Below are 22958 nucleotides of genomic sequence, written 5' to 3' on the forward strand. Positions count from 1 at the left end.
ACCATTGAAACCTCATTGGGACTGGTTTTGGATCACGACGATATTTGTATTTTCCCTACATCCTACTTGGAATCATCTTATGAACGGTTTTGATGGAATATAAAATCACCGTAGGCTCCGGAAAGGTTTCAATGGTTTTCTATTCCACCCCCACTGTTTTCTTATGGTGTGGCCCACTTGAACTTTGAATACAATTCATTTTTTTACCCACAAAATAAAATGATTCAAAGAAGCTGATGAACGGAGTGGATTTCACACGAACATTGTTTTGACCTTCCACTTCGCTTTGGGTTACACGGGTTCCGTGCAATAGGGTTTACACGCAACTCACACCCCGCGTCTTCAATCTCTTGCTCCGCGCGCGAATCGCCGCAGCATTTCTTGGTACTTTTATAATTGACATTCCTTTCTCATCCCTTCCCTCTCTCTCTATCGCTCCCCTCAAAACACTCCCTTTTCTTCCCACTCCTGTCTGCTGCAACGGCACCTCTCAAATCCCAATGGCAGCAGTGGCAGATCCAAGAAACGATCTCAACACTCCTCTCCTCTCCACAGAACCCCAATTCGTTCTAGAAATCGAATCCAACGGCTCAGATCACGATGATCCCAACCCCTTCGAATTCATCGGCGCCAGACCGCTCTCCTTCCCTAGGCCCCACCCGATCGATCCCTTCCGCAACCACACCCCCTCCATCAACGGCTTCTACGAGTTCTTGAAGATCGTCATCTGCATCCCGGTTGCCCTGGTGCGGCTCACCCTCTTCGGCCTCTCCCTGCTGGTGGGGTTCCTCGCCACCAAGCTCGCGCTGTACGGATGGAAGGATAAACACAATCCGATGCCGAAGTGGCGGTGTAGGCTCATGTGGGTCACTCGGATCTGTTCTCGCTGCATTCTGTTCTGCTTTGGGTATGTGAATTCGCATTGGGGATGCTGCGTTTTCGGTTTGGATTCTGTTCTGCTTCTGGTTTCTGATTTTCAGGTGTTGGGATAGCTTTCGTTTTTTATTGATTGGTACATGTTAGTAATAGGGGACATATTGTTTTACTGGATGGACGATTCTGAATTTCAGTTTGTTTATGTTTGCGTATTTGATTGATACTGGAAGTCAGGGATGGGGTCTGGTTTGTGTTTTCATCTGGCTGGCTAATTCATGCTCATGGATGCATGTAAAACAGAATCTGGACCATACAAATCGTGGGGTTTATTGTCTATGGGGTATGACAGGAACACAGCACTGACCGGATGATCCAGCGGTCCAACTGGTGGCATTCAATGGGACGGTTCAGGGAAGAAATTTTTTAAAATCGAATGGTTGAAATCAAATGGTTGATGCAATTGATGCAATCCATGAACGTGGTTCTTGGAGTAATGCTTCAGCCATAGTAGAGCCTATGATTTGGATTGTCTAAAATGAATGACTGGATATTTGATGTGGTATTTCAAATTTAAGTCAAATTAAAACTGATTTACGTGAATCTTGTTTTTCTTGTCTTGTCTCAGTTACCATTGGATAAAGCGAGTGGGAAGACCTGCCTCGAGGGAGACTGCTCCTATAGTTGTATGTAACCATGTCTCGTACATTGAACCCATTTTCTTCTTCTATGAGCTATTTCCAACCATTGTTGCATCCGAGTCACACGACGCCATACCCTTTGTCGGAACTATCATCCGAGCGATGCAGGTAAATAAATGGCTAACTGAGTTCTGTTTTTGGGGTGCGCTTGAATGCTCAGTTAAATTGAATTGCAACTTGCTAGAAATCAATTCTAGCAAAAAGTAATAATCAATTGTGGGGTGGCACCATTATACTTTGTATTGATGATTGTTGTTGGAATAGAGTAGGCTAACCCCACATTGGTTGATGCTTCTTTATCAAATTGGGTTCTTGCAGTCTTCTTTTTCAATTGAGTGTTGAGAGACGCTGTAACTATCTATAGACCAGTTTCTATGAAACTGTTTAGATTATAAAGAGGTTAGAACTATGTGTAAATTGATGGTGGTTTTTTTTTTTTTTTTGTGGCCAACTCTTTCACCATGTTTTGCTTCTTTATTTGTTTCATAGGTTATTTACGTAAATAGGTTCTCAGCCCCTTCGAGGAAGCATGCCGTTCATGAAATAAAGGTAGATGGCTTTATACGTTAAATGAACTATTCCATTTGTTTAATTGCCTTGCTCTTTACTGCTTTTGTTCAATCACATTCTATATTTATGGAAATCCTATTGTATGTGAACTTAGTCTTTTGATACTTGAGAAAGTTATCTCAACTGTCACATTAAACAACATGATTCCTAGAGGTCGAAATGAAGTTAAGTTCCTTCCATATCTCTTCAGGACCACATTTTTTCTGGTTTCCCGGTCAACAAATCTTCTTTTGCTTTTCAAAATCAAGTCAAACAATTTACAAAGAGGAAACTAAGGTTATGTAGCTTACAAGAAAAGAAAACATGTAAATAGCTTCTTAAATGGCCTTGCTCTTTACTGCTTTTGTTCAATCACATTCTATATTTATGGAAATCCTATTGTATGTGAACTTAGTCTTTTGATACTTGAGAAACTTATCTCAACTGTCACATTAAACAACATGATTCCTAGAGGTCTTTAAGAGAACAATTTACAAAGAGGAAAACATGTAAATAGCTTCTTAAATGGCCTTTAAGAGAAGCATCATCCCCTAGGAAGACGACACTGAAGCTTAAAACTGTGTATCTATTTTGACCAAGAGGAACTATGAGTGGGGAGAAAAAGATGTTCTCTTTGATTCACCTGCATCTAGATGTATGTATTCTTGTTTTGGAATATGGGGTTTGAAATCCAGGTTTAAATGTAATTTATGAAGCGCTTGTGAGCTTTCTCATGGACCTTTGAATGCTATTTGACAATGTATGATGTTCATGCTTTGGCAGTCAGCTTTTGCTTGGAGACTCCCCTTTGCATTGGTGAAACTGGCCTTTTAGCTTCAAAAGTGATATAGGTTACTGGTAGATGATATTTCTTGGCTTGCTGAGGAAGGGCTTCAACAAAGAGGATACCAACAACATATTGCAGGCGAGAATCTTACAAATCAATAGATCAGCCTTCATACATGCTTGATTGCAATATTGCAAGCAATTTTGGAGAAATTGGGGAAATTTTGAATTTTCCTCAAATCGGACCACCTACGCTCAAATTCCAAAATTAGAGTGTATGTGATTATCATTTCATAAAATACTCCTAAATACTTTGAAATTAGTCTTGATTGACAATTGGCTGAAGGAACATTTTGAAAAAACCATGGAGAACATGAAGGACCAATGTTGGTTGGTTGGTTGACATGATGGATTCTTAACCTTTAAGTCAAAGTTTCGAGGAGTTGGTGTCACCATCTTAAAAAAACAAAACACGAAGAACCAATGAATATCGAAATCAAAGCTCCAAACTCCATGATTTTTCATGCAAATGGATTTTTAACCTTTAAGTCAAGGTTTCGAGGAGTTGGTGCCACCATCTTAAAAAAACAAAACACGAAGAACCAATGGATATCGAAATCAAAGCTCCAAACTCCATGATTTTTCATGCAAATCATGAAGAACCAATGGATTTATTAATCATTTGACACTGATTTAACATAATTTCAACGAACAAGGAGATTAAAAATTGAAAATGCTCACTGGATCGAACATGCGTGATACATTAGCACTACCTGTACGTTTCGAATCACACTGGTGGGACACAAGATATATCGTGGGATATATTGGCCGATATTGTCGATATTTAAAACATTGATTGGAGATGACGAGCTTACCATACTTGTCGATTTCAGGTGACGACCCTTACTGTATTGTTCACATCTTTTGGGTTGTGAGCCCTTTACCTTTGAATTGATTATTTACGTTTGATGTTGGGTGACGAACATTAATTTGGATTTAGGGACATTAGCGACACACCACGTGATGTAGTTTATTCAACCCGCAAAATGATGGTGGTATCCTAGCTTAGCAAATACAGCTGTACGTAAATGGACTAATAAAGGTCGGGTTAAACGTGCATAGATGACATGAGCGTTACCAGGTGCCTGGTCGATTGTTCCGAGCCAAAGTACTGTTCGAACGACCCTCACTCTTGCATGGGTGTTATCTGGTGCCTGGCCAATTGTTCCAAGCCAGATTATTGTTTAAATGATCCTCATTCTTGCATGGGTGTTACCTAGTGCCTAGCTGATTGTTCTGAGCCATATTATTGTTCGAACGACCCTTATTGTATACCCGGGACATGTTTTGCATATCATAATATACATGCACATAATTAACTAGTATGGGAAATTGTTGCAATGTTGTGCTATCATTAACTGTGCTTGATTGCGTTGATAACTTGTGTAGCTTAGGGAAATGGTAAAACTGAGTTGATCACTCATTCCCTCCTAGGACGGTGTTTTAAAATACCAACCAGATGATATTATCAATGTAGGTACCATAGAGGTCAATGCATTAGATGAGGCATAGAGGAGGTATCATACTTTTAGGTCTCGGATGGGTAGGCAAAGACTGGCACCCTTCATCGTGGCGTTGTTATTGGAGTTATGTGTTGAGACATTATTCTTCTTTTTGTACCTTTTTTGGGTCATGTATATTAGAGTCCCTAGCTAAGTGGACTCTATTGATTAGTTGGATTGTATGTATATTTTGGTGATTGTTGTGACTAGACTTACATAATTACATTTAGACTTTTATACAAAGTTTAGCTTAGCTCTTATGATTGACTTGATGCTATTATAATCGTAATGAGAGATCACGCTTCCACAAAGCAAAAGTGACACTCGGAATGTCGGGGATCAAGTATGTGCTCGACCCTTGAAATTCAGGGCGTTACAGCCTAGGCCTTGTATTCTCAGATGATTTATCATTGTCTTTGCTTGTCGCTTTGTTCTTTTTGGCATTTCCTTTTTAATATAGTTTCAGTTGTCATTCATGATAGAATTAGAAATGAACAATGGGTAATGAGGAAAGTAGATTTAGTTGGTTTGGCCATGTGCAACAGAGACCAAGAATTGCACCGGCTAGTAGTGAGTTGGTTCAAATTGAAGCTCTAAAAGGGCAAGCGGAAGGCCCAAAAAGGATGTGGATGGAGGCAATAAGAAAAGATTTCATGACCTATTATTTAACTGAGGATATGGTCCTTGTAGAGTGGAACGTTAGAACAAGATTCGTGTAGCCAACCCCAACTAGTTGGGATAAGGCTCAGAGATGCTGATGTTTGTGTTTTGTGTGATCTTTAGAAGATACTAAGTTGGTGATTTTTTTGGGTGTGTTTAGAAGAATTACACAGGCATGTGATGACCGAATAAAGTTCTTGGTTCCTTAAGTATCTTATATTATGATTCTTTATTCTGTGCCTTGTTACATCGTATCATCCTTTTTTTCCTGCAACATCAGAACATACATCATTTTCAAGGATTATTTGCTGTTTTACATTAAACTTAACACTCACTGAGATAAGAGAGAACATCTACAAAACAATTCCATGAATATGTCATGAATATTTTCCATTTCGAAAAAAAATGACGTAATAATTTTTTGCAAAATCAACTTTTTTTGTAAAAAAAAAATAATAAATTTGAATTTTCAATTTATTAGCTATTTGATACAGAAATGTGTTTTCAAGGATCTGAATTCAGAGAAAAGCTTCGTGCGATGGATTCCCTCGTCTTCTATTATTTCCTGAGGGTACCACGACAAATGGGAGGGTTCTTATTTCATTCCAACTTGGCGCATTCATTCCTGGTTTCCCGATCCAGCCTGTGGTTGTTCGCTATCCCCATGTACATTTTGATCAATCTTGGTAGGACATATCTAATGTTTGAATGCTTTCTTTCAATAGTGTTTCAATTAGTATCTCGAAAGCCTAAGTTCATTTGACGTGTAACTTAACCAGGGGAAATATTCATTTGATGAAGCTCATGTTCAGAATGTTCACCCAATTTCACAATTTCATGGAGGTACCTCTGCTTCTGATGGTTTTGCTGCTCATATTTAGATAGACAGTTTTAAGATGCATTGCATTTCTGATGTGTAAGCTGGTTAAATTTTACTTCACCTTTCAATTCATTTTGCTCAAGTTGTAATCACTGAAAGCTTCATTATGCATTAAGGGCTTGTTTGGATAGAATGCAAACTGGGGAATGCAACCAGTTTGCATTGACAAGACATTTGCACGTGTTTGGGAATCAGCAAGTACTGCAGCGAAGTGTTCACATTTGCTTTCCTCTCTGCAAGAAGAGAGTACAGCCTTTTTTTCTTTTCCTCTTCAAAAAGTCAAATGGAGGGAAAAGAGTTTGCCTCCAATATGAAGTTTTAAACAGCTATTTTGGAGGATAAAAAGTTTCCCTTTTAGGGACTGCAATCCAAACAGGTCGAAATGCAATGGAACAAGCATTTTCTAGGACTCCTCTTTAACAAAACAAACAGGTGCAAAGGGTTTGCTTTCCCTAGCATGTCAGTTTGGCTCCCGCTTATGTCATGTCATGTTTTTTCTTTCCCTTGCATTCACCAAGTTTACTTTTAATCCAAATGCGCCTTATATTTTATTTCAGTGCTGTCAGTTCATGTTGCTCAAGTTGTAGGCCTCATTATGTTGTTTGAAATATTTGTGGTTAAGTGATCATCTTATTCATGATCTACAGGTAGAATACCTTCCAGTCATTGCTCCTCTCGACAACAAAAAAGAAAATGCTGGTCATTTCGCTGAGCGAGTGAGTCTATTAGCACTAATTTTCATTTACAAGTTGTTACAAGTATTTATGTTGTGATATAACAAACTGGGGGGAGCCTGCACACACAAGCACATGCTGTACTTGTCTCAATTTATTTTATTTTATTTTAATATGTTCTTTACTAAGGAAAGCAAAGGAGAAACAAGAACTGGGACAGTTCAATAGCAAGTGACCCTCTTGTCGCTTCCTTGAATCTAAGAGGGCTGCTTAAAAGAAACCACATGCAAGACAAGAATGGAAGAAGAAGAAAAAAAGTCCCACAAACACAATAGAAATTCATCTGCCCCCGTTAGGTACTCCAATTATGATCTGTTCCTCGCCATTCATGCATGGCGTCGTCATAAGTGCATCCCCTAAAATCCGCCCGAGAAATCACCTAGCTTGCAAGAGATACTTTTCTTAATTGAACTTGTTGATTGTAATCAACCTATAAACTAGATTATTAGATAGTGCTTGATTGTAATCAGTCTATGTAATAGTCTGTTACATTACGCTTGTGAGAGTTTTGTGCTCTCGTTTCTGGCACCCAGCCCGGATAAAGGAGAAATGGATTAGGTTGGCAGCTGGCGTCAAACTTATGCCATAACTTTCATCATCAATCTGAACAAGATAATGATAATACCTTGCTTAATTGATGCTACTGACTTCGTGTTGCTTTCGAATATTCTCTGATTTCTCTCCTACCACAAACTCCACATCATTCGATAGGGCAGCATCTTCCACAGAAGATAGCTATGCTGAAATGGACCTGCATTCCACCAGCTAATTAGCTCATGGAGAGTCATTAAGCACCCAGTCAACACCAAACAGGTGAAAGGAATGACCTTGTAACTTACATTTGTTTCAAAAGAAGAATTACCATGTGTTTCAAGACAGTAGTCAAGATCAATTACAGATGTTGTCAAAGAGCTCAAGAATCTCTGTGTCAGCTTAAGAGTCCCATCAATGTCTATCAGCTTGTGACTAAATGGGTACTTGATGAATTCAATCTATGGATAGAATGTCCGGATTGACTTTGATATCAATCACACAAGTCTAGGATATGCCCATTTGATTCCCAATACAAAATACTGGTAGTTATGGCAGTTAATGACATATTCCAGCAATTTCAATGACCTCAATAATATCCAGCAATTTATACACAAGTTCCTGCTGCTAGAGCAGAATTTCGGCAACAATGGGTGTATCCAAGTGACAAGAAACTGATTTCCAGCAACTGATAATAAATTTCAACATTTAAAGCTCAATAAGCAGAGCCATACAGGAAGAATAGATTCATCAACTTCTCGAGTTCAAACCCCCCTAAACCAAAAATGTTTCACATGCTTCTGCTTCAAAACTGAAAATACACCATCGTCATCATCATCTAAGCCTTAATTAATTGGGGTCGGCTACATGAATCATATTCCACCAATCCACTCTATCAAGGGCCATAACAAAACTGAAAATGCAGCCAACCATATTAAAAGATCAACTCATAGAGCCGGTAAACAACTCTTCTATAGTCTATACTTCCAGATGACCAACCGTAGGGCTGGATAACTATTAAAAACCTCCTATTATAGATTAATGAAAAAACCCTATATCATCATCATCATCTAAGCCTGATCCCATCTAATTAGGGTTGGCTACATCAATCCTTTATTGCATTCTCTTCTCTATCAAGGGCCATTACTTCAATTAGACCATAGGTCATCAAGTCCTTTCTACCTCCACCCACGTCCTTTTGGGCCTTCACCTTGCCCTTTTAGAGCCTTCAACTTGCACCAACTCACTACTAACTGCAGTTCTTGGTCTCCTTTGCACATGACCAAACCATCTAAGTCTACTTTCCCTCATCTTATTACTCATTGGTGCTACACTTATAAGTTCATGTTACATTGTGTGATGCTTTGCAGACTAGCTTTGCTATCGCAAGTGCGCTTAATGTTATACAGACATCTCATTCTTATGGGGACCTAATGCTTCTCACAAAAGCATCAGAATTGAGACAAGTGAGATCTCCTTGCCATATAGAATGTCCTTTTCTATTTCTTTGGTTTGTAAGGCTACTTTCATTTGTTTCTTATATTTTCAACTGTTTAAGGAGAATTTTGTTTTTAACATCACATGATTTTGACATTAACGCATGCTAGCACATGCACGGACACATATTCAAAGGTTTTCTTTTTCTTCTTTTTTGTCAGGAGATATCATTATGTTTGCATTTTAAATTGTCTAAAATTAGTAATACTGACAAATAATGACCCATGCATACAATCAAGCAAGGATAAAATCCATAAGATAATGAAATAGATAGTTTTATAATATATGAGATAACTAGATGAGATATTGTATGTACACCAGTTTATTTATTTATTTTTGATCGGTGAAGCCATTTTGTTGAAAGGACCCCCTTAACTGCGAGGCAGATGCACACACATATTACAAAAGAGACTCTACCCATCTCCGTAAGTCTACAGGACGACACCCGAAATCCTTAAGAGAGCTTGCCCAAAAGGAAACATAAGACCTGACTTTGTCCACTATGCTAGTTACAGTTTGCTATCTGTTGTTAGATATCATACTTTCCTTCCAAATGGACCAAAAGATTGCTAAGAAGCAAAGACTCAACAACTTCCCCCTTCACCCTTGAAGGAACCACCTGTTTCCATGCCACCATGAGCATAGACATTAAAGCTAACAACACTATGCCAAACTGAACAGAGTACCATTGCCACTGAGAGGATGCAAATGAACAGTGTATTAACAAATGATCCACGGATCACCCTCCCTAGGGCACACACAACACCCATTGCCAATGATTTTCTACATATTTTGCAGTGGTCAATAGTCAAGACCTTGTCCTATCTTGCTAAGCAAGAGAATGCAACAACTCTAAGTGGCCCCATTACTTCCCTAGGCTAAGCCGATTGAACCCTACTCTCACCTTCCTACTTCCCATCTATGATCATGGAAAGATCCAACAGAAAACCTTCAATTCTTTACCCATTTCCGTTCCCTTCTTTCCCGCCCCACCTAATTAATCATAACCCCTTTAAGATGATCCAAATACCCAGTGAGATCCTCATCTTCCTCCTCCCTTAGGGCCTATTTGGATGCAATGAATCCACACTGGAAAAGAAAATGTTTCCCTTGATACCTTGAGGTTTTTGATTAATCCTAATACACGAGGTGTAATCTTCAAAAAAGAAAGAAAGAAAAAAGAGTAAAAAAGAGAGGTGTACCTGGGGCGATGTTTGTTCACTGAGTAAACTACCCTCTTTATGTGTATAGGGGATGAAGGAACACAAGGCAGGATATTATGGCCTTTGTTTATGAGAACTGAAGACGAAACTCTCGGGAGGTCAAGTGACGTACCTGCAAATCGTTTTACGACATCACATTAATGTCATGGCTAGTAATGACTAATGACAGCCATGTTATGAAAGATAAGCAGGTCAGTTCTTACATAGACTTGGAAAATATGGACTGGACATACTCCTAGTCTTGTCTACCCTACAGCTTGAGAGCATGGTTTTAAGACTCAAACAAGTCCTGTGCAACTTGTCCCCAGTTAACTTGGACTCAGTTAGACCCAATCTGGTTCGACACCTCGATTCACCCCCGAGACCGCCCTTTCCTTGAGTGAGTTAGGTCAGGCGAGTTGCGACTCGTCTTGAGACTGAATGATTTGGTACGAGTCTCTGAGTCGATTTTTACCCACGCATGAGTGTTGTCACATGCCGGGAACTTCATCTACACTTGCTTTGATTTGACCTCATCAATGCATTATGTGAGGAGCTGGTCCTGTGGTGACTCTTGTGCCCTTAATTGCACACTTTTGCTGACGGGGAGGATAAGAGACACTACTTCTGTGTGCGATGACAAAGTTCACGATATTTTGGCCTGATTTGGTTGCACTAGGAAAGCGACATAGTTGATCCGAATTACTTATTTGCGTGGAAAGTTCCATTGACAGGTATGCCGAAGTTTTTGGGACTGTAAGTACTTGTGAGACTTGTATGTTGGCAGTATTCAAGTTTCGAAAATGTTTGTGCAAACTCTGTTATATCATATCTTAAAACTCACCTTCAAACAATGTTTACAAATCAAGTTTTTTACTTGATAAGTTGGTGCATATGTGGCCGAGTGTCTCCATATCACGAGACGGAGACTGCTTCATCCAGCGTGGTCTTGTAGGCCATGGTAGACATTGTATAGGTTGGGTCGTTGTGCACTAATAGATGATTGGTTAGTATACAATCACCTGTGTTGAGTCAGTTGAAATCCAATTGGTCCTACATCTCTGATTCATATTTGGTTTAGGGTGGTGGTTGAAATGGATAGTGTGTCTGGATTCCGTTATCAGTATGGGTTGAATGAAAGATGTTGGACGTAAGCCATGTGGGGCATACCTTTCACAAACACTGGCAGGATGTGGATTCCACTTGACAGATTCTAAAATCCATTGTAACAAGATTCCTCAATTCCAATCAGTTTTTCTTTGGAAGGCGGCGAAATTTTATTAAGAAGAAGCGTAAAAGAACATAGGGGAATTACAACAAAGATACCTAAGACAATGAGTTTCCACATAGAAAATGGGAAAGCTTATTGCAATATGAACGGATCGCATGGAAAGTTCATCGGAATATGAATGGGTCTCATGGGATAGAGCACCCACTATTAGTGTTTCATGGGAGAAAAGAATGTCATCATTGAAGTCATGAGTTTATATATTTCTCTCTCCCAACAATGAAAATCTAATCAATTTGGATTCTCTCCCAAGAGTTGTGCATTTCTATCGTTCTTTTTCCTGTTCTTCAATATCATCTCAACCTTTAAATCAGAAGGGTGGATACAATCTTTCCTTTCCCTTGATATCATCTTGACCTTTAGATAAGAGGGGTGGATATAGTCTTTCCTTTCCCTTGTGGTTGTGATAGTAGGTCGCCTTTTAGATTCCATTACTTCAGCTGTTTATGATCAAGGTCCAATCATTGAGAAAGTCATGTAGATTTATCCCGATTGTGGATCACTTCCATGCATGCGGCCCGTGTTGGCGTTCAAATTCATCCCATGGACTGTTTCATGCATGTGTTAGTCCATGCGTATGTACCAATTATGCGCAAAGATCATATAGCTTGGGCCTGCAAGACATGCCTGTGTGCAGCCTACTCATGATATTTGGATTAAAGAAGTTAGTGTGTGCAGGTCCATGCATGTGTCCTTATGCCATGTGGGAATAAGATGGATGAGTAGAGAGAGACAAAAGCTGCCATTGCAGAGGGCCTTTCCACAAATACAGGCTAAAAGGCTATGTGGCAAATGGGCAGTATCAATAGGTGTCCATGGTTTTCATGTCTAGCCCCAGGTAGGTCATCAATGACAACAAATCAATCAGTTTCGTTTGGTCATTGTTTCTATAGTGAGTGGTCGGCACAATTTTCCCAATTTGGATTGATATATGTGATTTTTACACAGGATTTGTGCATGCATCTCAATGACCAGTTTCTCATTCGCTTGTTTGTGAAAGCACACTCCATAAATGTGCCACATAATTTCAAGCACTCCATCAATGTGCCACACAATTTTGAGTGGTCTAATAGTGGTACATGATTTCCAAATAAGAGGAGGATGATGAAATTCTATGCTTATCTACTGATTTTTATGACAATTATCACTAAAGTTTCAAACAACTTAATATGAAGTCTATGATTAAAATGTATAACATGAAATAGTTTCACGGTAACTATGCTTAAAAGGCTAAAGTTAAAATAAGAAAATGGTTTTCTTTATAAGTGGTGATAGTATTTTTACGTAAAAAACCATTTCCTCTTGTTCGTTTCCAATCCTACTTTGTGATTTTCAGAAACATCTTTCAATGAATGTGATGTTTTGGAGGTTCTAATGGAACATCTGGGTTAACTATTGTCAGGACTCAAAATGACAATATGTCACGCCCCAGACTTAGTAACCGGACTCACAAGGATCCCGATAGCTGGTTCTGGCTGTAACAGCCTCCGTAGTACCCCATTCTCGGCTCCTGAAGCAGGTTCCGATCCTGGGATCCTACAAGGAGGATTTTCATAATCACATATCCATTCCAAATACGAGCATACCCAAGATCACAACAAGTATATCTAAGAAATAACAAAGGCACACATCACAAAATTCACTATAAATTTGAGCTTTAATACAATATTAAAAAAGAAATACATCTGATGACAAAAGAAGAAGGAAGAAGATCTGCAACACTGGGGTCCATGGCTCAACTCCTGTCTAAGCTCCGCTGCTAAGACGCCGACTTAGGATCTCCTGCACGCATCAATCGTGCATAAGCTTATAAAAAGCTTAGAGGGTGGTGAAAATGTGTGACAATGGTGTGCAGAAGAGTAATGGGGAATGCAGAAAGGAAATATGATCAGTGCCAATGCCACAAGCCTACCAAGGCTGCCAGGAATGCAAGAAGCCATACCAGGGCTATGCAAATGCAAGGAGATGCCAATGCTCATAACCAGTCCACATATCTAATACGTTTCCATCATAAGGAGTACCACCGGGGTCTAATGCACTGCAGGATGACTGTTGCTCTCCAAGCCGCACAGTCAGGCGAGCGTAAGAGACCACACTACCCGCCTATGGACAACCAATAACCAGCGATACTCGACGGTAGCGGACCTATTTATGAGCTGGTCAGACTCAGCCTAGCAATGCCCTCTCACTCAAGTGGATAAGGCCACATCCCATCTCAACCGACTACACGACAGTGGGAGACGCGAGCTATAGGTGTAAGGCACTCGGGCGCTAATGGTTTCCACTCGGTCAAGGCGTTGAGGCGTCTTCCAGGTACCTCGAAGGTTTAGGGGCTTTCACCTAGGGATTTCCAACGTACCCCAAATGCTCAAGATAATATATTTCTGGTGTCCATAAATACGGTCATCCACGAATGTCCCTGTGGAGGCAAGGCCCTGATGAAATGCGATGGCAATGCATGAGTTACGCATACAGATCATCCACCAGCTCCAAGCACTGGATGTACATAAGAGGGAAACTCCATCCCTCTGTCATATCGTCTCTATGACCACGCACAATGCAGTCCAGTCACACTGATGCATATGGGTCATAAGGATGCGCCATACGACGATGAAGACTTAACATGTATACTCCTCCTTCCTAAAAGGAGGGGGAACAAGTCTAGGTACTTAGACAATTTACTATGAGATTATCCTCTAGTGGGGGCCCAACACTCTGGGTTAGCCCACAAGCTAAGATGGGCTATATAAGCCCAAGGGAGGAAGCGGTCCTAACAAGGGTCCAGATGGGCCTTTAACCACCTATAACCACCCTATGGGCCTACCTTAGGGCCACCAAGGAGGACATCCAACCTCAACTGGGTCCTAAAAGGTAGCTTGCTACTACTCGAGCGAATCAAAGTCCAAGGCCTAAAACAATCCGTGGGCCTAGTGGGCAATATACATGGCCCAACTAATAGACAACAATATGGACCCCTAAGTAAGTTTTGGGCCCAACCAAAAAAAAGTTACAAACCCACATATTGTGGTGGGCCTGATGGGCAGCCCGGTATTCCAACCATAAGGGCAAATTCTCATGTTTAAAACAAGTGAATTGGGCCTCACATCTTGGCTCAAACATGTGGTTAACTTAGTGGGCAAATCAAGGGCCCAACTATTAGTGTATGTTGGCCCATAAACCCATCACAATAGCATAGTAAATATAGGCCCAAAGGTCCAATGGGCCTATCTGGAAAGTTCCAGCCCAACTGGACCTATAGAATCCTACAATTAAATATGTACATTGATCCAACTAAGCCCAACCGGACCTATAGAATCCTACAATTAAATATGTTCATTGATCCAACTAAGCCCAACTGGGGTGGGCCTCAAATGTGCATTAATTAAGCCCAAGGCATGATAGGAAATGGGGCAAGATATGTGTGTAAATAACCCCAAATCTGGTGGGCCTTGCTGCCCCAAAACAGGCACTTATGGGCAACAAGTTTGAGCCTTTTGCTGAAATTCCAGCCCACCCATATCCTGGGCCTGCTGGAGCCCAACAATATTCATAAAGGGTTAAGTATGAGTTCCCTGATGACCCACATATATCTCTGTGGGTCCCACCAGAGGGAAAGACGAAATTTCTTTATTGGTGGGAAGGGTTGTAAGACCCGACCCGAGTTCATGTGTGTGCATGTGTGTGTATAAGTATGCATTTTGTTTCTCTTGTTCCCACGGTCCTATCGGTCGAATCCCAGCGACCCGCGACCCTCGGATAGTGTTTGGGGTCATCCTTAAGTCCGGTCATGTAGACCCGACTCGGATCGAGCCGAAACCTATGTCATCTTGTTCGTATCGTCATTGCAGTTCCGATGACATGTCTTGTGCATTCATCCGACGTGTAAATCATAAGTTGTGTGCATTTCATTTTCTAGCCCTTGATCATAGTCATGTGGCCCACCTAGGGATGATGTGCACGGTTTTCTAGGTTGGTCCCATCTCTTGGCACCAATTTCCAACACACTACCTAAAACCCTATTCCTACACCACCTATCTCTAAAACACCACCCAAAGACCAAGAAAGCCTACTAAGCCTACAACATTGTTTCTAACTCCCTATTTCAATCATGACCTTTCTCTACCCAAGGCAAGAAAGAAATGATTGCTAGGCTTAAACCCCCCCCCCCCCCCCCGTCTCTCTCTCTCTCTCTCTCTCTCTCTCTCCTCTTCCTCTCATTTCCTCCCCTTTTCATTCCCATTTCCTTCTTAGCAAGAGAGGGTGGGACATCCCCACCTAGCCATCCCATTCCGGCACCTTTCACCTCAAATTTCCTCTCAATCCAACCATTCATACCCCATCTCACCCATTAATACATCATGCTCGGGTATGCTCGTATTTGGAATGGATATGTGATTATGAAAATCTTCCTTGTAGGATCTCAGGATCGGAACCTGCGTTAGGAGCCTAGAATGGGGTACTACGGAGGCTGTTACGGCCAAAACTGGCTATCAGGATCCTTGTGAGTCCGGTTACCAATTCTTGGGCGTGACACAGTAGCCGTTCGAAATTTGAGATACAAATATGTGTTATATTGATGACTTCAAGAGGGCATAGCCAGGTTCCAGGCTTGATATCTAAGTACTGATTTGTGTTTGATGTTTGATATGATTAATGTTGTTCATGTCGTCTCCCGCTCATTAGATGAGCTGGTAGAGACAGTGTAGTGTGTGTTAGTGATCCAGGGTTCAATCCATTGTAGCGTTGCCTTTAAATAATGATAATAATAATGTTGTTCATGTCAGCAGGAGTAAAAATGAAACTAGTACCATTGTTTGCTCTAGTTATTTTGTTGTGCATTTTTTTCCGAATCAATGATGAAATGCTTCTCCGAAGTTTCTTGTCTCCTTGAAGCTACTGCTGTGGATAAATTAGCCCGGATTTCTTTTGCATTCCACATTGTTTTGTGAATGCTATTATTGCTTTTGTTTCACTTGCTTTATATTTTTAATGACTGCACCCAGAACTATGCCAATAATGATAATGTTCAATGCATGTTTCTGCCTGTTGAAATAGCATACTTCTATTCCAGATTATTTTGATGTTGATAATATTCATAATTTTGCTTGTGAAGTCTGACATAAAATATCATCCATGAATCAATTTATTATCCAATTATTTATTCTTTTACATTAATTTTTCCTTTTGCAGTACAATGCCTCCAGTTATATGGTGGAGATGGCTTGGGTGGACAGCGTAAGTCTTTAAGTTTAAATTTGCGTTAACTTGGACTTAACTACATGTCAATATAGGTGGTAGAAACAATCAAGCAACAGTGTGATTCTTTACCCAAAATATGCAATTTGGAAATCTGATCTTCTTTCCAGAGTGCCATTTCTCACAAATACCTGTATTATTCTCATGAATACGAATTACTCGAATCCATCTATCCATCCATCCATCCCCCGGGAACCTACTTCTGTAAATATGAGAAAAAGGAATAAAACAACTACAATACTTTCCAACACTTACCTCCAGCCAAGAAGCATTATATTTGCATTGAAAGCTTAACCATTTCTTTCATTTGATTGACCTCTACTGAGGATGCTTGCGGCCCATTCAGTGGGTTGAACATGCGGAATTTATCCTACATACTATGTTAGTTTTTGTAGACGTGTGTGGGCGTTTGGTCCTTGGTTATTTCTCTTCAAGTATTTACGTTTTTCTTCATTTGCCCTTTTTTCTTTCTTTAAGTGCCAAGGGCATTTTTCCAAGGTATTCAAAAACGGTTATGTAATGGCTGTTATGTAACGATAACGGCCATAACCGTTATGCCATTACGCATTATGGGCCGAAACGGCCATAACAGGAAAAACTGCCCGTAACGGCCCCATAGCATTCCCATAGTGATGTCGAAATGGGTTTTTTTTTTCAGAAATATAAAAAAGGCTGTAACAACCGTTATGGCCCGTATCATAGAGGTAACAGCAGTGGCCGTTACGGCCACTGTTACCATTTTTGAATACCTTTGCATATTTCTAATTATACATCTCTACATGTTATAAGGGTTGGATGTCCAGCCCTATATGGCTTTTTCTTATTTCTCAAATTCTTTTCTTCTCTAATATTGTTTCAGAGCAAGGAAAGCTTTCTTAATCTCCCTTCTTCTAGGTTTCTTCTTCTTTCTTTCTCCCTCATTTTTCCTCTCTCTCTCTCTCTCTCTCGCATGGTTTGAGAGTCGTTGCTACTTATTTGATGCGATCTGATTTTTTGATGGATCTTGCGACTACTTCAGATTTTGTTACGGGTGGTTGCTTGTTTGGTTGCTGCTTTTTAGGTATTTTTTGACCAGATTTTTGGAGCTTTTTTCTGCCAGTTCTATGAAAAACTGGTTGCAGCAGATGGGTTTGTTGGATTTACAGGTTTGAACAGATTTTCTTCCAGTTTTTTCTCAGAAACTGGTTTACATTGGCTAGGGTTTGCTGGAATTTCCTGTTAGGCAAGGGTTTTTGGGTTCTTTTCGCCCTAGTCTTTCAACAATCTGTTTGAGGGCAGCAATTAGGTAATTAAGTTTTGTATTTTGCTTGAATATTGTCAAGATTTGTGAAGACTATCAAGCTTTGTTAGTCCTAAGATCGATTTCTCTTCTTTATGTGGGCTACCTTGGAGCTGTTTTGGAAAAAAATTTAAAAAATAGGGCTTTGCTTGTCATACTTCCAGCTATAGTTGATCATGGCATTGACTTGGTATTGGTTGGTGTAAGGCCTTGATAGTTATTATTATTATTATTTTATTTTTGAGATTTTACTATGGTTTCATCTTCCACATTTAAGTCTGTTGATCCCATCCACTCCAAAGTGGAGAGGTTAGTTATTCATTCTGAGAATTCCAGGTACAGTCTAGCAAATCTTCAGTAGTCAAATCTTCAGTAGTCAAAAGTTGTTGAGATGTTTGTTGGGGGGAATATAAAAGTGGGGATATATAGATAGCAATATATTAGAGGCGCCTAGGACTGATCCCCTTACATGGTGAATGAAAATCAAACAATTTGTCGGTTATGTCTTGGTTCTTAAATTCTATGGAATTAGAGGTTAATGAAGGTCCTTTTTTCCCTGCTATCCACTGGACATGAGATTTGGGTGACGGCTTGTTAATTATATGCTGATCAGAACCATCTGGCCCGCATTTATAGTAGTTATCAAGAGATTAGTCGTTTAAGATGGAGAGATCAATGTCTGATTTTTATGCCAAGATGCGTGGTTTGTGGCAGGAATGTCTTTCCTGGATGACCTGTTAGTAGGTGTTCAGTTCTGTTAAATAATTTTCTATTTTCCCAAACAATGTATTTGAGGCAAACTCACCCATATCTTTGGATATGCTGAACGATTACACCTGTCATCTGTATGTCCAAAATTATTTACCACCTCAAGATTACTATATTATATTAAATAGCACTGACCTTTCAGGTTTCTCCTTGTAGTTTTCTTGTATTGGAATGCCTGATAAGTTGGAACCATTACACCAGTCATCTGTATGTTGAAATTTACCACCGCATGATTACTATTAAGTTGAACAACTACACCAGTCATCTGTTTGTCTAAATTTACCGCCTCAAGATCACCATATTATATTAAAAAGCACCAACCTCCAACCTCTCAGGATTCACCTTGTAATTTTCCTTTATTGGACATCCGATAACCACATGACTGTTGTTCAAGCCATCAAAACACAGAGATCCTTCTCATGGCAAATGTTTATTTAATTAGGCAGTGGTGATCATTCACAACAATTATGAATGAACAGTATTTTGTCTAGTCAATGAGGGACTGCTCTCAAATTATTTTATGTTGGATTAAAAGGAAACAGGAAGTTGATTCTTTTTTGGTTTTCTACAGACATTCAACATAAGCACTCTGGAAGCAATGGAATTTCTGGATAAATTTTTGGCAATGAATCCAAATTCCAGGTGATTTCTAAGCATATGTACTGCACTACATTAATATTAATTATATGTTGTGGGTATGACTCTCTCTGATCTTATTCATTGGAATGTGTAATGAAAATGTCTCTCTCTCTCTCTCTCTCTCTCTCTCTCTCTCTCTCTCTTGTTTTTTTTTTTTCCTTTGGTGATATTTATATTTGTTAAGTGTGATAGTTATCTTGTCAAGTGTTTTATCCATATCTTTCGTAAAAATTAAAGTTACAATAGAGAAATTCTAATTAGAATTTCTTGTTATCATCTTGGGACCAGTGGGCGTGTCAAAATCCATGACTTCTCGAGATCTCTAAGGCTGGGGTTGTGTCCTCTTTCAGAGAAGGTTAGTTGATCTACTCGGTGCTTTTCTACAGCCATCTAATGCTTATGCCTGCTGCAGACACTGCTTGTATTTGCTAGGCAACTGTTGACCATTAATTTAAAATACAAAGTATTAAACTCATTCAAAGGTATGTTCTGATAATATCTGTCTTGGCTTGTTCAAAATCATGATAGGTTGGCTTTAATGACTGCTTTTGTTTCAAATAGGAATGCAGTCACTTGATATCAATCTTCAGCCCCTTGACTTTATAATGACATACTGAAATATGAATATATGTGACTATTTCATCAGAGCCTTATTCTTTTAAAATGTCTGTGCTATTGTGAAGCTCTTCCTGTAGGTCTGTGCTGTCTGTGTTTGAACTACTTAACTAGCGGTACTATGTGCACACCTCTAGGTTTAAATCGAAATCAAATTGTAACGATCACTATATCCAATACTACAACTATGTATTATTGGTTGAATATAAATCCTGGTTGTCATGACCATGGGATCATAAAAAAATTCAGTTTAGGGGTCTGGCCATAATGTAGATTTCAGAAGTTCCATGTTTTTTTTTTTACCTGAAGACCCACTTGCATCACATTGAGGATATACAGTTCCATTGTTTGTTTGCATGGCCTGTTTGCTCAATTTAAGTTTCTTCAGAACAATCCGTAACAATCCCTTGTGTCTCTTAAGGGCTTGTTTGGATATGTTGAACTCTTGCTAAGAACTCCGATTTCCATGGAACTCCATGGATCTCAATTTCCATTGGCAAGAATGTTCTTTAAAAGAGGAGCCCTGAGTTCTTTCACAAATGCCTCCATATCACACATGAATCCCCTTGTCAATATTTCGTTGCATGAACTGCTATTGCATTTCTCTAGGGCTAATTTGGATGCATGGAACCCTCCACCTAAGTTCCATGGTTGTTGTGTCCTAATAAATAGAGTTCCATGGTTGCTGTGTTCTAAGAAATAGATTTCCATGGAACTTTCTAGAGTGATCAACCAAATGTCATAAGTGGGATTCCACGAATTGTTCTAGGAACTGAAAGTTTTTTGGAAGTAGATCTCTCCTTGGAACTTCAGTTGCCTGCCTCCAGTTATTCCCATGTGCCAACATAATTAACAATGATGAGACAAAGAGCACTTGTGCCAGTTGGCATATTTGGCATTGAATGGAGGACATCTTCCACCACAAATTGGTGGCACAGGGAAAGCCCCTATGACATTTCCCACAATATAACATGTTCTCATCAGCTCTTGCGATGTTTCCCAAAAAGAACACAATATTTTTGTGTTTATAAAATGGAGGAGCTAATGCCACATTTTATAAACAACAAAAATAGTGTTCTTTTTCCTTTTTTGAGAAACATCACGTGAGTTGATGGGAACATGTCACGTTGTGGGAAACATGCATAGGGGCTTCCTCTGCCACCAATTTGTGGTAGAAGATGTTCTCCACTCAGTGCGAAGTATGCCCACCGGCACAAGTGCTTTTTGTCTCATCATTGTTAATTATGTTGGCACGTGGGAATTATTGGATGCATGCAATTGGAGTTCCAGGGTGAGATCTAGTTCAAAATACTTTCAGTTCTTCTTTGTGGAATCCCACTTATGACATTTGGTTGACCTGTCTAGAGTTCCATGAAACTTTTGGTGTTTGGTGACAAGTTCGTGGAACTCGTATTCTTCATGCTAGTAGAGTTGGGTATGTGGAGCTCTATACCAAAGAACTTGAGCTCCATGGAACTCGTCGTTCCACCGAGCTCATGTTCGTTAGTCTATATATATATATATATATAGAGAGAGAGAGAGAGAGACACCTGCTCCATATAATGACACTGTTATTCTTCCCTTTACAGATCTTTGCTTTCATTGATGTCGAGAAACTTGGATCCATCACATTTAGACAGGTAATCTACTTGATTTTGTGCCATTTGATAAATGTCATTTCTTGTAGAGGTTCCTCAAATGAGTTCTACAAAATCCACTTTTTGGTCTTTCTATTTTTTGAAACTTTTTAGATTTTGAAAAAAAAATAAAAATGCTTCACACAAATCACCACATCCATTTGTACAGTTTTCAAAGAAGCTTTACGTGAACTGCAGGCAAGAATCTTTTATTGTGAAAACAGTATCAAATCATTTGTGATCAGCATTACTTGTGTGCTTTCGTCAACTGTTCCTGTGACAACAGGCGTATCACATGAAGAGGAAACCTTGACTAAATTGCCTACATGATGAGCTACACTTCTATTGGACATGGCAAAACACCCATCATTCAGCCATTTTGCTGGTAGGATATCTTTGATAGATCACTGTCCGCAAATTGCATGGATTGGGAGATCCTAGCCACCAAGATGATGGATCATTTGCACTATTGTAGACCATTTTGCCAACATTCCTCAAAAGCCAACCATTACACTGATTGGATGCATCAGCAGGAATTCCCAACCGGGACCCCACCAAATGATCTCTCCAGGTCACTGTGCCAATGTCCAATTTGAGTGCAGTTCACATTCAAGGAAACCTGGTACCCTGCCTGGTACCCTGCGTATAGGTTAGGTTTCCCATTTTTCTAGTAGTAAAATGTTCTTGCCAAATTGAGATTTAAGCTCACGGCATGACCCATTGACGAAATTTCGAGATTGTTTCCAATTGATTACCCCACAGTTCTTGCTCGGATCAGCCCATATAATGAAGCAGCCGTTGTTTCAGCAAGCTTGCACAGCAGCCTTTAATTGTTGTGATGACGAAGGCAAGGGTTACATCACAAAGCAACAGGTAACATCTGTTGTCTGTTGTTTTCCCGTAACAAGTTTTTTGCCTTTTTTGCCCCCTTGTCTCTGATCCTAGTGTGTGCGCAGTTAGGAGATGCCATCCATTCTGCAATGCCGAGCATGAATGACAATAATGTAAGTATGCGCAGAAGCAACTGCTCCTAAATTCCACCATCCCTGTTTGCGTTCTGAAGCAATTGTTCATGGATGCAGGTATCTGAACTATTCAACTTGTTTGACAGTGACAATGACGGTGCTATTAGTTACGACGATTTCATGGCCTGCCTAAGAAGGAACCCACTGCTTGTTGCGCTCTTTGCTTCTAATTCAATGCATTGTGGCTTGATAGAAGGTGGAAAGCTGGTGATTGCATGATGATTATATGGGCATATTAAAGTCCCTGTGAAATGCTCAATGATTGGCTTCTAATTCAACACTGTCTGACTTACTATAGGTGGGAAACTAGAGGTTGTATGATGAACATATGGGAATATGATTAAATGAAATGATCAATGTTTGGCTTCTCTTGAAATTAAAGTCTTGTAACAAGGCTATTTTGCTTTTGATAAATTTTTTTATTTTTTATTTTTTTTAAAATTTACATAACCAAAAAAAAAAAAAAAAACTGGTTG

General features: G+C 39.7%; 1 protein-coding gene across 4 annotated transcripts; it reads left to right on the top strand.

The window, feature by feature from the left end:
- Positions 1–407: 407 nt before the first annotated feature.
- Positions 408–22896, top strand: LOC131249057 (lysophospholipid acyltransferase LPEAT2). 4 transcript variants are annotated; one of them, XM_058249621.1, is made up of 14 exons: positions 410–907; positions 1502–1682; positions 2064–2123; positions 5654–5817; positions 5911–5974; positions 6659–6727; positions 8647–8742; positions 16454–16498; positions 19138–19208; positions 19494–19560; positions 21410–21460; positions 22220–22330; positions 22414–22461; positions 22540–22896. In XM_058249621.1, exons 1-14 carry the CDS (start codon positions 501–503, stop codon positions 22699–22701), a joined length of 1596 nt encoding a protein of 531 aa, XP_058105604.1. In that variant the 5' UTR covers positions 410–500; the 3' UTR covers positions 22702–22896. The 4 variants fall into 4 exon arrangements, with proteins under 4 accessions (XP_058105607.1, XP_058105605.1, XP_058105604.1 ...); XM_058249622.1 differs by lacking the exon at positions 8647–8742 and having other exon boundaries at positions 409–907; XM_058249624.1 differs by lacking the exons at positions 22220–22330; positions 22414–22461; positions 22540–22896 and adding an exon at positions 21726–22081 and having other exon boundaries at positions 408–907.
- The last annotated feature ends 62 nt before the right edge of the window (positions 22897–22958 follow it).

The sequence above is a fragment of the Magnolia sinica genome, chromosome 6, assembly GCF_029962835.1.
Source record: "Magnolia sinica isolate HGM2019 chromosome 6, MsV1, whole genome shotgun sequence".
NCBI lineage: Eukaryota > Viridiplantae > Streptophyta > Magnoliopsida > Magnoliales > Magnoliaceae > Magnolia > Magnolia sinica.